This window comes from Leuciscus leuciscus (genome assembly GCF_965113295.1).
Source record: "Leuciscus leuciscus genome assembly, chromosome: 13".
NCBI classification, from domain to species: Eukaryota; Metazoa; Chordata; class Actinopteri; order Cypriniformes; family Leuciscidae; genus Leuciscus; species Leuciscus leuciscus.
The window spans coordinates 17,992,974-18,007,730 of NC_138737.1; the positions used below are offsets into that span (position 1 = coordinate 17,992,974).

Genomic DNA, 14,757 nt, shown 5'->3' on the forward strand with positions numbered 1-14,757 from the left:
CGATGTGGTTGCCATGGAGACAGCAAACGCTCAACCTTTGAAAAGAGATGCCTAGAGGAACGGCAATAAAGCCCACAGAGACTATATGCCTGACTTATTTGCACAAGAGCACCGTACCTCACCACAAAGATGTGTGCACAAAACCAGTTTCTATTTAAAATATGTCTCCGATTTATACCTTTTTTCCCCCTTTCAGTTGCATTCTGTAGTCTGCGTGACATTTAAAATTCAGTCAGAATATGCACTAACATGTCTTGCCTCATTCCATTCACGTCCAGACATGAGCAAGTTCTTGAGAACTTGGATGCACGACTTCTCTATGGTGGCTTCACCGGTTCAAAGACTTGTTTACTGGATAGAGACAGACCAAGGAAATGTAAAACATTTTTAAATGTTAAAACAACACTCAATTTTATACAATATTTAATGGGGCCTTTTTAAAAGAAATTAATACTTTTATTCAGCAAGGATGCATAAAATGTAGGCCCTATCAAAAGTATAAATAAAGAATCATGATCTGTTCTTCTGAACTCTATATTCACCAAGGAATCCTGATCAAATCAGCATTAGAATGATTTCTGAAGGATCATGTGACTCTGAAGACTGGAGAAATTATGCTGAAAATTCAGCTTTGCCATCACATGAATAAATTAATTTGAAAATATATTAAAATAGAAAACAGTTATTGTAAATCGTAATAATATTTAACAATATAAAACTGTATATTTGATCAAATAAATTCAGCCCCGATGAGCACAAGAGACTTTCAAAAACATTTTAACAATTGTAGAGAGCACAACAGAACAGAAGACGTGTAAAATACTGTTCAATATGAAAGAACTACAAAATCTGTAATTCAAGACAATGATCACTATGGTGCCAATATATTGTGCATCTCTAATTTATATGATGTTGTATGATGCTTACATAGCAAATCAATTAAAACCAGATTGAAAAGTAGATTTGAAGTTGGCTTGAAAAAGCCTAGCCAGAAAGTTTGAAGATAGATAGATAGATAGATAGATAGATAGTATTAAAGATAGAGATATATATAGTATATAACTATATATAGTATTTTTTTGTTTTCATTTTCTCACAAAAATTAGTAAGATCACTAAACAATTTCTGAACCCACTAAAGTACAGTTGAAGACCCACTTTTAAGGACCCTTGCTTTAAAAAAACCCTCTCTATAGCTAAAAAGAACTGTGTGTTGGGTGGAATGAGAGGTGACCGAACGGAAGCACAGCTTCTGTCTGAACACCCTCAGAGATCCAATTCCACACAAAGGCAGGACAGGGTGGTGGTGGAGAGGAACTGTTGGAGCTGTTCGCTTTAATGTTCCACTCGGCCTTGGGACACTGGCAACAAAAACGTTACACGTAGATGGGAAACTTCTCTGTCAAGATAAATTTTCCACATGCTGTACCTTAACAACCACATGTTTACGCAGACTGTTCTAGCAGCATGAATACAGCTCCTCTGCTGTTAAGAATGGTTCTGTTCAAATATATAATTTCTAGACATCCAAAAGGTTACAGCCAAAAGTCTTGCAAGATAAATCTGTCATGTGGCACTACAGCCATATATGCCATTGGCAATAGCTGTAACTATTAGAACCTCTTACTGTAAGACCAGTAAGACATGCAGTGACATGATACACATCCTATTGCCAAAGAGGATGCCACAAGAGTTCTGCATCCTCCTTATTGTGTAATGACTCATCGATTATAACATGCTGTAAACAACTGTCTGCACATTCTTAAAAGCTTTTCCTTTGTTTATAACGTCAGTTAAACAATGCTGTGTCCCCCTTTTTCTGACGCAGTACACTTTCCTTTTGCCTGTTTCCATATCAGAACAGAACACACACACACACACACACACACACACACACACACACACACACACACACACACACACACACACACACACACACACACACACACACACACACACACACACACACACACACACACACACAGAATAATCAGTAAACAGAGTGATTGATAGAAATAGAAAACAGGGAGTGAAAGCGGTGCTGACATGTGTCGTATTCTTCGAAATTGATAATTTGTTAGTGAATATCCTGAAAAGAACTGTTCAAATTGTTACTATGCCTGCGGGTCAAAAGTCTTGGTTGGTTAGCATGGCCTAGTTAATCCCTGCTGGTAGATGCTATAACTATTCTGGTGAAATATTTTTGAAAGCAACATGCAATCTTTAGTTATATTATAGTCATTTTACCAAGGTCCGATTCTAGTTAACAGGGTTCTTAAAATCGTGAATTGGTTATTTTTCTCTGTCAGTTTTTACATTACAAACAAAAGTTGTTAGTGAATTTTGTGGGACTGGAACTCAAATAAGAGTCACTATATACAAAAAACACTGTCACTGATGAGCCAAAACATTATGACCAGTCCTAACCAATGATCAATGTCTGGGTAGATTAGATTGTGAGCAAACAATCAATTCTAGTAATCAATGTGTTGGATGCAGGACAAATGGGCATGAATCAAGATCTGAGCGACTTTTACAAGGGCCAAATTGTTACGGAGAGTATCTCTGAAACGGCAAGGCTTGAGAATTTACCAACAGTGGTCCGAGAGGGACAAACCACAAGTCACACAAATTTTAATGATGGTTATGGGAGGAATGTCACAACACAGATCACACTCTGCTGCATATGAGGCTGCGTAGCCGCAGACCAGAGTGTATGACCCCTGACCCCTGAGGTTACCTTTTCTTTTTCTTTCTTTCTTGTTTTACGACGGTTGGCATCCAGCTTATTGGTGCATTACCGCCACCTTCTGCTCCGGAGTGTGGATCGGATAATAGGTTTACAATCTATATTCCTTACCTTCTCTTCACCACTAATACACACACATTTACTCACTCACACACACACACACACACACACACACACACACACACACACACACACACACACACACACACACACACACACACACACACACACACACACACACACACACACACACACACACACATTGGGGATAACTAGCACTTAACTTATTAGCAATAGCTCTGTTCTGCTATATACTACTTATATTATAATACTTACATTCTAATAATTATACTTCAAGTCCTATTGAAAACCCCTGATTTCTTTAAAAAATCATCAGTACTCTTATCTGTGCCCCTGATATTATTGAAGAAGATTTTTATTTGTATTCCAATGGAATTCATATACAAACTACTAAAGTATATTTTACATAAACAATAATATCTCTAATAAGAAAAAAAAAAAAAAAAAAAAAAAGGTCAGATTTTATTCATAGACTGATTTTAATGCGGCTCAATGGGGATTCGGTTTTCGAGCCTCACGCGCCCCCTGGTGGAAATAAACTTTAGCTATTAGCTTGTAGCATTTTCTGTCATTGCGCTTGCCGTAGTCTTGCGGGAGTTTATGTAAAATCATGATGGCGGCGGCCTGTGCGAGAACTTTTAGTAAGGTCGGTCGGTTCATTTTAGACACGCCGAAATGCCGCGTAACAAACACCGCAGCATTAGTGCCGAGAATGAGCATGAGATGCCAGGGAAGAGCTTACGGTACCGGCGGTGCGGGATTTAAATCCAGACTCTTGGTCGCTGCACCGGTGCGTGGCAGTGGCAGAGTCCTGGGATGCGCCTTCTTGCTCGGTGGTGGTTTCGGCTTGTACCAGACCATCAAACTCACGCTTCAGCGTCACCTTGCAGAGGAAAAAGCAAATGTAAATATTCAGTTATGTGCTACATTTCTGGGTGTCCTAACAGTTACCCTTTTTGACATGCAACTATAGAAAGTAAATGTCATTTTTGGGTTAGTTTGCTCACCTTTTGTTTTGTTAACTTGTTTTGATTAGGCACCGCTGGGGACAGGTCTTAAATTGACTCTGTATCAGTATAAGACCTGTCCGTTTTGCAGCAAGGTGCGAGCCTTTCTGGATTATCATGGTCTGCCATATGAAATTGTGGAGGTCAATCCCGTTATGCGAAAGGAGATCAAGTGGTCCACTTACAGAAAAGTTCCCATCCTGATGGTGAACGAGACGGTGGTATGTAGCTATTCGGATGATGTCTTTCCTGATTATGATTATGAATAGTAAGATTCTTCAGATCATCAAGTCCCTCTCTGTTATTTCTTCAACAGCAACTCAATGACTCTTCTGTAATTATTAGTGCTTTGAAGACATACCTTGTCAGCCAGTGAGTAGCCTATCTTCTGCTTGACAGTCTTTATACTTTTTATATGGATGTTGTTGATAAAGTCATAAATTCTATATTTAACATTTTGTATATTTCTGTATTGTATTCATGTAGAGAAGGGGTTTTCAAATTGGGACATTAAACATAAGTTTTTTCTTGCAATATTGATTTGACATTGATTTTTATCTAAGGGGATTGTCATCGATTGAGATTGAGAACCTTTTAGCACTGTTTTCTCTTTTGCGCTAATTGCTTTGCTGATAAAAAAAAATGCTTATGCAAATAAATGTAAATATAAATGCAAATTTGTATTGTCTATTCACTGCTTCTTTTAGGGAGAAAACAATATCTGAGATCCTCACTCTTTATCCTGAGATGAAGGCAAAGAACGACAGTGGGAAAGACGTGAAAGAGTTTGGCAATAAGTACTGGGTCATGGTGCTTGACGCTGAAGCTGATCATCTATATCCTGGAAAAGACACCAGAATGTAAAGCAAATAAGTGATGTCTGATAGTGATTGCTTTTACTAGTCTTTACTAGATTGCTTTTTTTTTTTTATGAACTTTTATGGTGTCAAACATGATTTTGTTTGTTGATCTCACTAACACTTTTTGCTCAGAGAGGAGATTAAATGGCGGAAGTGGGCAGATGAATGGCTGGTGCACCTAATTTCCCCAAATGTTTACCGCACGCCGACCGAAGCCCTCGCATCCTTTGACTACATAGTACGAGAAGGCAAATTTAGCACCTTTGAGGGCTTCTTTGCTAAGTATTTCGGAGCTGCTGCCATGTGGGTCATTTCAAAGAGATTGAAAAATAGGTATTTTTTTGAGGGCAGTGGGTTAGTAAATAATGAAAATATTTGACAAAAATGTTTTGACATTAAAGTTTAACCTCATTATACTACACAGACACCATCTGCAAGATGATGTCAGACAGGATCTCTACAAGGCCGTCAATGATTGGGTGGCAGCCATTGGAAAAAATAAGAAATTCATGGGAGGTGATCAACCCAACCTTGCAGATCTGGTATGTGTTTCTCTTTCAGTCTAAAATTATATTAAAGATATATAAAATACAGTACTGCCTTTCTAAACTTTAGGGTTGGTGATATATAAAAAAAAAAAAAAAGATATCCTATGCTCACAAGGGCTGTATTTATTTGATTAAAAATACAGTAAAACCAGTAATATTGTGAAATATTTTTATCATTTAAAATAACTTTTTTTCTATTTGAATTTGAATTGAATTTTCAGCATCATTACTCCAGTCTTCAGTGTCACATGATCCTTCATAAACCATTCTAATATGCTGATTTGGTGCTCAAGAAACATTTCTTATTATCAATGTTATAGATAGTTTTTCTGTTTAATATTTTTGTGGATACCATGATACATTTTATTTTTCACTTTGATGAATAGAAAGTTCAAAAGAACAGCATTTATTTGAAATATAAACATTTTGTAGCATTTTAACATAAATGTGTTTACTGTCACTTTTGGTCAATTTTATGCATCCTTGCTGAATAAAAGTATACATTTTTCTTACTTGCCCCAAACGTTAGTGTACAGTAGCGTATATTTTTCCCAGTATCACAATTGCTTGAGGAATGTCAATTGGATTCGCTTTTTTATTTATATTTATTGGCATATCTAATCCTTCTTGTACCTTGTGTTTTCAACATAGGCCGTGTTTGGTGTTTTGAGGGTTATGGAAGGCCTTCAGGCATTTGATGATATGATGGAACATACCAAGGTGAAGAACTGGTACCGGCGTATGCAGAAAGTCACAGAACAAGTGTCATAAAATCAAAGCTTCGGTCATCACTGCAACAACTTGAAGCACTTGATACCACTGCACAACTTGCCATCTGTTGGTAGCGTACTGGTTATGCAAATCTTAAAAGACGTTTTTTACAGTAATTAAGCTGGCTTCCATTCTTCCTTTGCCTCAGACTATACCCACAGAGCTTATTTAATTTGAAGAGATCAATAAAAACACATCCATAACAGCATAAAGTGCTTTTCCTGTTTGTTTGTTCTCTTTCCATGATTTGCTTTACTACTCAACTGATTTTTCTACTCAACTATTTCTTTTACTTTGGAAAGCAAAGTGCTACCTGAAACAAATGCTCTTTAAAGTAAAACAACCTCATATGATCTACAGACATTGTGAATGGGTTGAAGAGGGATTGTTCTGAAACCATCAGTTTTCTCCATCTTTGTGGGCTTCAACAAATGTATAATCTAGTGATCTGGTCTATTTTTCAACAAATAACGGTTAATTTGTTTTTGCATATGTTGCTCTTGTTCTTCTGAATTGTTGTTTTGTTCCTTTTTGTAATGTTGAAGTGCTGCCACTCTCATCAAGTGGTATTTAGGTTACTAAGCAGATGAGCTCAGCCCTTGTGACCTTAGTAGTTAATTATGTCTACCTCTGTTAGGGTTATACTGTTCATAAACGTTCAATCTGAGGTTGCAGTGACCTTCAAATCTGTCGATTACTTAATGTTTTTCAACCTGGGGTTCTCAATTTAACTTAAAATGTGATATTACTGAATTATGTGAAAGTTGCTAAATAATTCACCAAGAACGCTATGCATCATCTTTTGAGTTGTCAAAAGTGAAAAATATGTGTCAATGAAATAAATAAAAAAATCTCAAGCAGATGGTTGTTAGCTTGCTTGTCTGTAGCCTGTCATGTTTTTATGCTACTGCTAATAAAAAGGCGATATATTTATGAAACAATTTTAAAGACAAATGCCAGAGAAGGCGGTGCCTGCACATAGCAACGCATCGTTGACATAGAAACCTGATGAGCTTCAGTTCATTGGGCGTTAAACACACTTCTCAAATCTTTGTCGCTGAAGTTTCGAACCAGCCAATCAGATGCAATATAGAACGTTAAAGGCGGGACTCAGAGCGCCAGACACGTTTCTGATTGGCGGCTATTGTTGTCCATGCAAGAGTCTACCGGGTATTTGCAAACAACATTACACGGGGGACGTTGCTTTTCATTGAGGTTAGTGGCATTTGTATTCGCATCACTTAAAATTTTAAAGTACATAAATACATTTTCAACGTATTTTTGATCAGGATTATTTAACTGGCCGTATAAATATGCAGTGCATGAGCAGAAGTAAAGGACTAGGAACAAACTTGACTGAGGACAAATAGTCTTGTTTAACAGATAACGTTACACATGTATGATTCATAACACCTCTTTTTCATTTTTCTCTCAAGTTTATGATACACTTCTGGTGAACTTTTAGATACTATTAAAACAAATAAAAACCGCCCCAACTGAATTGAAGGGATGAAAACACGGTCGTCCTCTCCGCCCGTCCATGTTCATGTCCCAGACTCAACATCTGTTCATGTCCACCTAAAGAGTCCACAGAAGAGCCAGGTCAGACTGGATGATTTTTATTATTCCAGTTTAAATCAGCCTCACTGGTCTAATGAGACAGTGAAACAACTCATCACAGCTCTTTTCTTCAGCAGGGTAAAGTGAGCAATTTACGATCCACTTCCAGTGTAAAGGTCCGAGCTCCCTGGGTTCCTCCTGGAAAAGCCTCAAGACGGAGAGAATACAGATGGGAGGTTTGTTTAGTCCCATTTACCTTTATTTAAAAGTTGCCTAAAATAATTACAAGTTATTTATTTAACTATGACTGTTTTTAAAGTCGTCATGAAACGGAAGTTGCGACAGTCTTTTCTCCCTGTTGTTACATTCGAGTGAAATGCTTAGCAAACAAGAAAAAAAAATGTAGGGCGTGACTTGAGTTTGTCAAGCGGAAATTGATTGGATGGTTGAAGTTGGCTGTTGCTGTGATTTGATTTGAGTGACAGGTCCAAGGTACAAGGGCATATTAAGTTTAATATTCCATTAAAAATTGTAATTGTCAAATTTGATTTCATAGTGACTTTAATAACAAAATTTCCCATCAGGGGGCTACTCGCTGCTTAGAGATCACCCCGGCACCAGCCACTGACCCTTCCTCACCTCCTCTCCGGCTCACCGACCTGTCCAGTGAAGAGGACGATGCAAGAGAAGTACTTGGCAAATATGAGAGAAAAATTGAAAGCCTTATGTCAGAGGTTGACTGTATAAAAAGTGAGGTATGGATTGTGAATAATCATGACAATAAGATAGATTTCACAATTGGATTTGAATATTAAAATCTCCACAGGTAAAGTTAAGGCAGACAGAGGACCACCTGAAGCATCAATCACAGCAGTTAAGCGCCTGTCGGCGTTTGATTGACCAGCACGAGGAACGACTTGAGGAAGCTAGTAAGGACTTGAGGAGGTCAAAGTGTGAAAATACTGATCTGCGTAGCACTGTAGAAGGGACGCAGGGTGAGCCTGGACCAATGAGGTATAGTTCTTCCAGGTTAATTTGTCACATTAGCTTTTAGGTCATTGGCCTGAATGCTTAAAGTCACCATCAAATCTTATTTTTTTATTCATATTTATCTGTGCACATCATTATTTGTTTTAATTCATGTGCCCTCATAATCTTTAATCAAAATAACTTTTCCTCCTTCTTGCAACAACATTTCTTCTCTGATGATGTGTTTACTAGCGTGAGGGCGGGACAACCTGTCACTCACATGACATCACAGCAATAGCAAACCACAACCGTCCAATCAATTCTCGATGTACAAAATCAAGTCCATTTCACTTGGACGTCACATCATGCTGACTTTAAAACGTGATTTATGTGGACAGTTCCGAAACAGGACCTCCTCACCAGGAGATGGAAACTCTGCTGAGGAAACTGGTGGAGGCTGAGATAGATGGTCAGGCCGCAGCTAAACAAGTGGCGGCTCTGAGGGAAACCGTGGGAAAACTTAAGAAGGTAAGAAGATTGACAAACTATGCAGTTACCTCTGAAATCTTTTCATGTAAATAAAAAAAAGTACACACTTTGTGTATTCAGGACAAAAAACAGTCAAAGACGCACTCTGATCAGTTGGGCCGTCAACATGAGCTACTCGAGCAGAAGTTGGACACATTTTTGGACACAAATCGCACTCTCAGAAGACTTTTGAGGGAGCAGCATGGGCGGGAGGTACGAAAGACTTTAAACTAAATGTATCAAATTTTTGGGTTGGCTATTGGTTCTGCAGTATTGTGTATGTGTAGTTAAATTTTTTTTTAAACCGTTTCACCACAGACAGATGGTCTGAGGATGTCTGATGAGAGGGAGATGCTAATGAGAAAACTAGCTGATTCTGAGGCTGAGAAAAGGGTTTGTAATCTAACTCCTACATTTATTTTTGTGTTGTGAATGTATATACTTTTTTATATTGTTTTGGGGTATTATTATGACTTCTAATTGTAACATCGTTGTTAGTTTGATACATTTGATATTTTTCATTCAACAACAATGCATTAAATTGATCTAAAGTGACAGTAAAGACTTGTTACAAAAAAGATCTATTTTAAATAAATGCTGTTCTTCTGAACTTTTTATTCATCAAAAATCCTGGAAAAAATATATCAGGGCTTCCACAAAAATATTAAGCAGCACAACTGTTTTCAACATTGATAATAATAAGAAATGTTACTTGAGCACCAATTCAGCATATTAGAATGATTTCTGATGGATCAGACTGGAGTAAAGGATGCTGAAAATCATAGAAATAAATTACATTTTAAAATTCAAAACAATTTAATTTTAATTTTAAATTGCAATATTATTTTACAATATTCTGTTAAATGCTTGAAATGTAGAGCGGTTTTGTTTTCCTTAAATACTTTGTTGATAGTATTACTAGTTATTGTCACTTTCTCTTGTAGAAACTTGAGACTAAACTAAACAACAGGGAAAGAGAGGCCAATAAGATAGCTGAGAATTTGGAAACTGAAAAGGTAATAATAATTTCCACTCACTATTTCTCTTATTTTTTCGATGCGTTTGCATAACATTCTTCTATGGCTTGTTTTAATAGCTCTTCTGCATTTCTAAATACTTGCATAGTGAATTTGCATCAAAGTTGCTCCTGTGTTGCTGAGTTTTAAAACAGGAAGTGTTTTGTGATCGTCGTCACAGGAGCATCTGAGGACCACAGGAGAGCTGTCCAAGGTTCTTGAATCCACTCGCAGTCGCTTGCAGAACCAGCTGCTCAAGAAAGAAGCTGAAAATAACCGTTTGGAGGCTCAGATCCAAGTAAGGCAACTTTTTACTGCGGAGTCATAGTTTTCATTTACATGAATACAGTGAGATATCTCATAGAGATTGTACTGTACTGTGGCACAGAAGCTGGAAGGGACACTGCAGCATCAGCAGGAGGAGGTTCAAGGCCTTCTGGAGCAGATGAGAGAGCTGAAACAGCACTGTGAAGGAGACAGAGACATCCACAAACAGGTCTCGGAGGACCAGAGGAAGCGGGCCGAACAAAGTGTGAATGCAGCTGCACAGCTCTCTGCACAACTCTCGGACAAGGTACTGTATACAGAAGAACAATGTTAAATGTGCTTCAGGGATTCATAAAAATCACATAAAGTTTCTGTTGACCTTAATGGTTTTCAAAGTGCTAATTGATGACATAATTCTCCAAAGGTTCTTTGTATTGTGTCATTGTGCTGGCCACTTATATTTACTTCACTGGGAACTCTGTCTCACTTTTTACCGTTTTTTTTGAAAGACTGATTTTCTGTAGTTGGCCTGTGTGACCCATGCAGTGCAGACTTTGACTGATGTGTTTCTGTGGTTTCTTCAGGAGACTCAGTTAGCAGAGGCTCTCTCCAATGCTGAGGCGCTTCAGCAACGCTACTTCAAACAGAACAGAGAGAAAAGCCAGCTGGAGTTGGAGATCACCACCTTAAATAAGTCAGTGACTGACTCTATTCACTTGCTTTTAGTGTTCACTTAAGCTCAGCCTAGTCTTCATGTCTATAATTTATTTATTTTTTAGCATGAATTATGTTCTGAGTAATTTATGATGCTTGCTATACATCAGTGAGCTTTGAGTTTCTGAAATTCTCTTTTAACGTAATTGTCCATGAAAAAAAGGAAAAAGGTCTGTGTTGTTGGGTGAATCTCACACAGCCGGTCAATAAAATGTAATTTCATTTCATTTCCAAAAAAAATAAAAATAAAATGAAATAAATAAATATATATATACTTTTCTCTTTTTTTTTTGCGTAACGGAAATTAAGTTGACATTAAGATGAGATTTGCAATGTGACATTATTTACATTATTTACCATAATCAAAGTTTTATGATTCCTATTGTTTGTAATGATGATTGTATTAGCTTAATCAAGTTTTTTTTAGTTTTTTTATAATACATTAAAACACATTTATACAATGATGTACTGATGTATATTGATGTATACTACCATTCAAATGTTTTGGACCGTAAGATTTTGCTAAAAAAAAATGCTTGTGAAAGGAAAAAAAAAGTCTCTAATGCTCACCAAGGCTGCATTTATTTGATCAAAAAACAGTCAAAAGTAATACAGCAATATTGTGAAATATAATTACAATTTAAAATATCTGTTTTCTATTTTAATATACTTTAAAACGTGATTTATTCCTTTGATGCCAAAGCTTTCAGCTTCATTACTCCAGTCTTCAGTGTCACATGATCCTTTAGAAATCATTTCTAATATGCTGATTTGGTGCTCAAGAAAAATGTTTTATTATTATCAAGGTTGAAAACAGTTGTGCTGCGTAATATTTTTGTGGAAACGGTGATCATTTTATTTTTCAGAATTCTATGATGAATAGAATGTTCAACAGCATTTGTTAGAACAGTTGTCTATAAATACTTCAGAGTTTATTTATATTTTTCACATTACAATAATGAGACTTTAAGAATAATAGTCTTTTTGCATTATGGTATTAAGAATTGAGGGATGTTCTTTCTGCAAAACATGATTTTTTTCCTTTGGATTTTTGATTGCAATATGATCGGTTTCGATTTTTCACCTGATTGTTATATTTAGCGGATCTCATAATAGACAGTGATGGTGGGCTCTTCTCTTTGCAGTCGCCTCACTGAGTTGAGCGAACAGCTGCGCAGTTGTGAGCAGAAGTCCTGCGCTGAGAGAGAGGGGCTTCTCAGCCGTCTGCACTCCCTCACCTCAGAGAACACGGCTACCAAACTGGAGAACCAGAGACTCAAGGCAACAACTCTCAGACTCAATAAAGACTTTTCTCACAAAACCATCTAAGCTCTGATTCTCATTGTGATTTTTGTCTCTATTAGAGCACACTGTCAGCCACAGAGGACAGGCTGTCTTTGTCTCAGTCAGAGGTCCAGCAGCTGAAGATCTCTCTCAAAGACTTTGAGAATCTGGTAGAGGGTTACAAGAGTCAGGTGCTTCAACATACCTTCCTCGCAGCTCGTTACAATTCATCTGCATTTAGTCATAGTACATTAACCCTTCACATTTCTTGCAGTTGCAAAAGACGCGTTTGGAATCCGAGGAATACTCTTTGAGGCTGCAGCTGGCGGAGAAGGAAGCACAGAGTGACCGCACGGAGGTGGAAAGAGAAGTGGAACAGGGCCGCAAACAGCTCCAGGCCCGGCTGAGGGAAACGGAGATGCTGCGGGAAGCTCTGAAGCGCCTGGATGATGAGCTCAGGGAGGCCAGAGAGAACATGCACATCCAGGACAGAAGAAATGCAGAGCAGAACAGCACTCTGTCTGAGCTCAGAAACAAGGTGATGTTTACGGACATATTTACACCACAAATATTATGCTGAAATCAGATGGGTTTTTATTTTCATGACTCATTTTCCTGTTTGCATGTAGATGGAGCAGCAGAGTTGTAAAATAGAGAACCTCCAGGAGAAGAACTTATTTCTACTTGAAGAAAATATGCAGCTGAAACGCTCAATGGAAAGCAATGAAAGGTCTGCTGCACATATAATATGCATATTTATTCAAATTTCCTTCTATAAAATAACCCAAAATATATTGATGACTTTATCTTCTGCTATAATATATTATGATAGACCTTTATAACATCAAAATTATGAATAATTTAAACTTTCTTTTCTTGTATAGAATAAACCAAAATATATTTATATCTTCTGCTTTATTTAAAAGGCCTTATGCATATCTAAATTATGAATATTCTTTATTCCTTATCTATTAATTAATCAAAATATATTGATAACATTATCATCTTCTTCTTTAAAAGGCCTTATGAAAATCAAAATTATGAATATTCTTTATTCCTTCTTGTCTAATAATTAAATCAAAATGATGACATTGTCTCACGGGAAATGCCAACACAGAAAAAAAAATATAAAAAAATATATATACTAAATTAATATAATTTAACTGGGTCTTTAACATAAACCCATACACACAAAGAAAGCTGAAGCTTAAAACCTTTTCTAGTTAAGTTTCCTAACGGTATTTGAGCTTTGTCATATTTCTGTATTTCTGGCACACAGGAAGATGGAGGATGTGAGCACTCAGAACAGGGATCTGCTTCAGGTCATCGCCAAGCGTGAAGAGACCATCCACGCCACACAGCTGCGTCTGGAGGACAGGAGCCGAGAGTGTGACTCTCTCTCCCGACAGGTGGAGCAGGCCAGAGAGGAGGCGCACAGACAGGTCTCAGACCAGTTCTCAGGAAGCTCATTTTGTTGCACCTGTGTGAGGTTAGTGTATAAATGCTTTTCATGTTGGGGCTTTGTTCACAGGTGGAGCAAAGCCTAGAGCGGGTGCTGTCCAAAGAACGCTCGGTTCAGTCCAAAAAGCTGGATTTGGAGACCCAGCTGAGCCTGGCTAAAAACGAGCTGGGTCAGATGCGCCGCAGCAAAGATGACGTAAGTGTTCTCAGCTGAAACTTTCCATTTAAAAATATTCTGTAAATCGTCAAAGGATTATATTGTGAATACAATTTTACAACGGAAAATAATTTTGAGCTGTGCTTCTGTTTGACATCACCACAGCCAAAAAAGAAACAAGGTGATTGGAAAAAAAATTAGATGGGAGGAAAAATTATATTTAAATTATTTTGCATTCCCCCAAGAAACTTTGCATTCGCTTGCAACAATTTTCTGTTCTCTAGCAAAAGTTGCGTGTCCCTCCAAGAAACCACGATCAAACACTAAAGTGGTGATGGAAATATGAAGTTGGAGGAAAAACGGTCAATGCTTTTGTGAACTAAACATTATTTTTCCTCCAGCGTTGTAATTTCCAACTTCATATCCCTTTAGAGGCTTTGTAGAAACTGAGATGAGTCAAGTTTTGTGTTACAGATGTTTAACTTCAATCTATTCAATAAGGAATTTTCTTTACATGTCAAATATTTATAGATGCACCTTTTAGAAACGGTTTGGGTTTTAATTTTTCAGATGGAGAAGCGATTTCAGTGCAAACTTCAAGACATGAAGAACCAGTTGGAGCAGGTGAACAGCGCCAACCGCAGTCTGCAGAACTACGTCCACTACCTGAAGGCTTCATACACCAATGTGTTTGGAGACTCGGCTCTAACAAGCTCACTGAATCCCCATATCTAAACAATGACCATGAATAAAGTCATTTCATTTCTTTATTTAATGCAGTTTTTT

At 37.4% G+C, this 14,757-nt stretch overlaps 2 protein-coding genes across 5 annotated transcripts; both read left to right on the forward strand.

Annotated features, from left to right (window-relative positions):
* The first annotated feature begins 3,380 nt into the window (after nucleotides 1–3,380).
* ptgesl (prostaglandin E synthase 2-like) lies at nucleotides 3,381–6,884 on the forward strand. Its single transcript, XM_082189098.1, has 7 exons — nucleotides 3,381–3,733; nucleotides 3,866–4,057; nucleotides 4,153–4,208; nucleotides 4,544–4,696; nucleotides 4,829–5,029; nucleotides 5,121–5,238; nucleotides 5,896–6,884. The coding sequence occupies exons 1-7, from the start codon at nucleotides 3,440–3,442 to the stop codon at nucleotides 6,013–6,015; spliced, it is 1,134 nt and encodes a 377-aa protein (XP_082045224.1). The 5' UTR covers nucleotides 3,381–3,439; the 3' UTR covers nucleotides 6,016–6,884.
* Nucleotides 6,885–7,012: 128 nt separating this feature from the next.
* Nucleotides 7,013–14,741, forward strand: odf2b (outer dense fiber of sperm tails 2b). Of its 4 annotated transcripts, none has more exons than XM_082189094.1 (19): nucleotides 7,013–7,230; nucleotides 7,452–7,617; nucleotides 7,710–7,811; nucleotides 8,160–8,330; nucleotides 8,402–8,589; nucleotides 8,943–9,072; nucleotides 9,154–9,285; nucleotides 9,391–9,465; nucleotides 10,017–10,088; nucleotides 10,270–10,386; nucleotides 10,477–10,662; nucleotides 10,940–11,049; nucleotides 12,215–12,350; nucleotides 12,434–12,544; nucleotides 12,628–12,891; nucleotides 12,983–13,083; nucleotides 13,633–13,795; nucleotides 13,885–14,010; nucleotides 14,542–14,741. In XM_082189094.1, exons 2-19 carry the CDS (start codon nucleotides 7,525–7,527, stop codon nucleotides 14,704–14,706), a joined length of 2,442 nt encoding a protein of 813 aa, XP_082045220.1. In that variant the 5' UTR covers nucleotides 7,013–7,230; nucleotides 7,452–7,524; the 3' UTR covers nucleotides 14,707–14,741. The 4 variants fall into 4 exon arrangements, with proteins under 4 accessions (XP_082045220.1, XP_082045221.1, XP_082045219.1 ...); XM_082189095.1 differs by having other exon boundaries at nucleotides 7,481–7,617; XM_082189093.1 differs by having other exon boundaries at nucleotides 7,013–7,617.
* Nucleotides 14,742–14,757: the final 16 nt, after the last annotated feature.

Excerpts from the sequence above, each read along its gene's own strand:
- ptgesl (XM_082189098.1), top strand. The coding sequence starts at position 3,440 with ATGATGGCGGCGGCCTGTGCGAGAACTTTTAGTAAGGTCGGTCGGTTC. Across the intron at positions 4,209-4,543 it reads AAGACATACCTTGTCAGCCA|GGAGAAAACAATATCTGAGA; the intron begins GTGAGTAGCCTA and ends TGCTTCTTTTAG. Across the intron at positions 5,239-5,895 it reads AACCCAACCTTGCAGATCTG|GCCGTGTTTGGTGTTTTGAG; the intron begins GTATGTGTTTCT and ends TTTTCAACATAG.
- odf2b (XM_082189093.1), top strand. The coding sequence starts at position 7,525 with ATGAAAACACGGTCGTCCTCTCCGCCCGTCCATGTTCATGTCCCAGAC. Across the intron at positions 9,073-9,153 it reads CCGTGGGAAAACTTAAGAAG|GACAAAAAACAGTCAAAGAC; the intron begins GTAAGAAGATTG and ends TTGTGTATTCAG. Across the intron at positions 9,286-9,390 it reads GGGAGCAGCATGGGCGGGAG|ACAGATGGTCTGAGGATGTC; the intron begins GTACGAAAGACT and ends GTTTCACCACAG.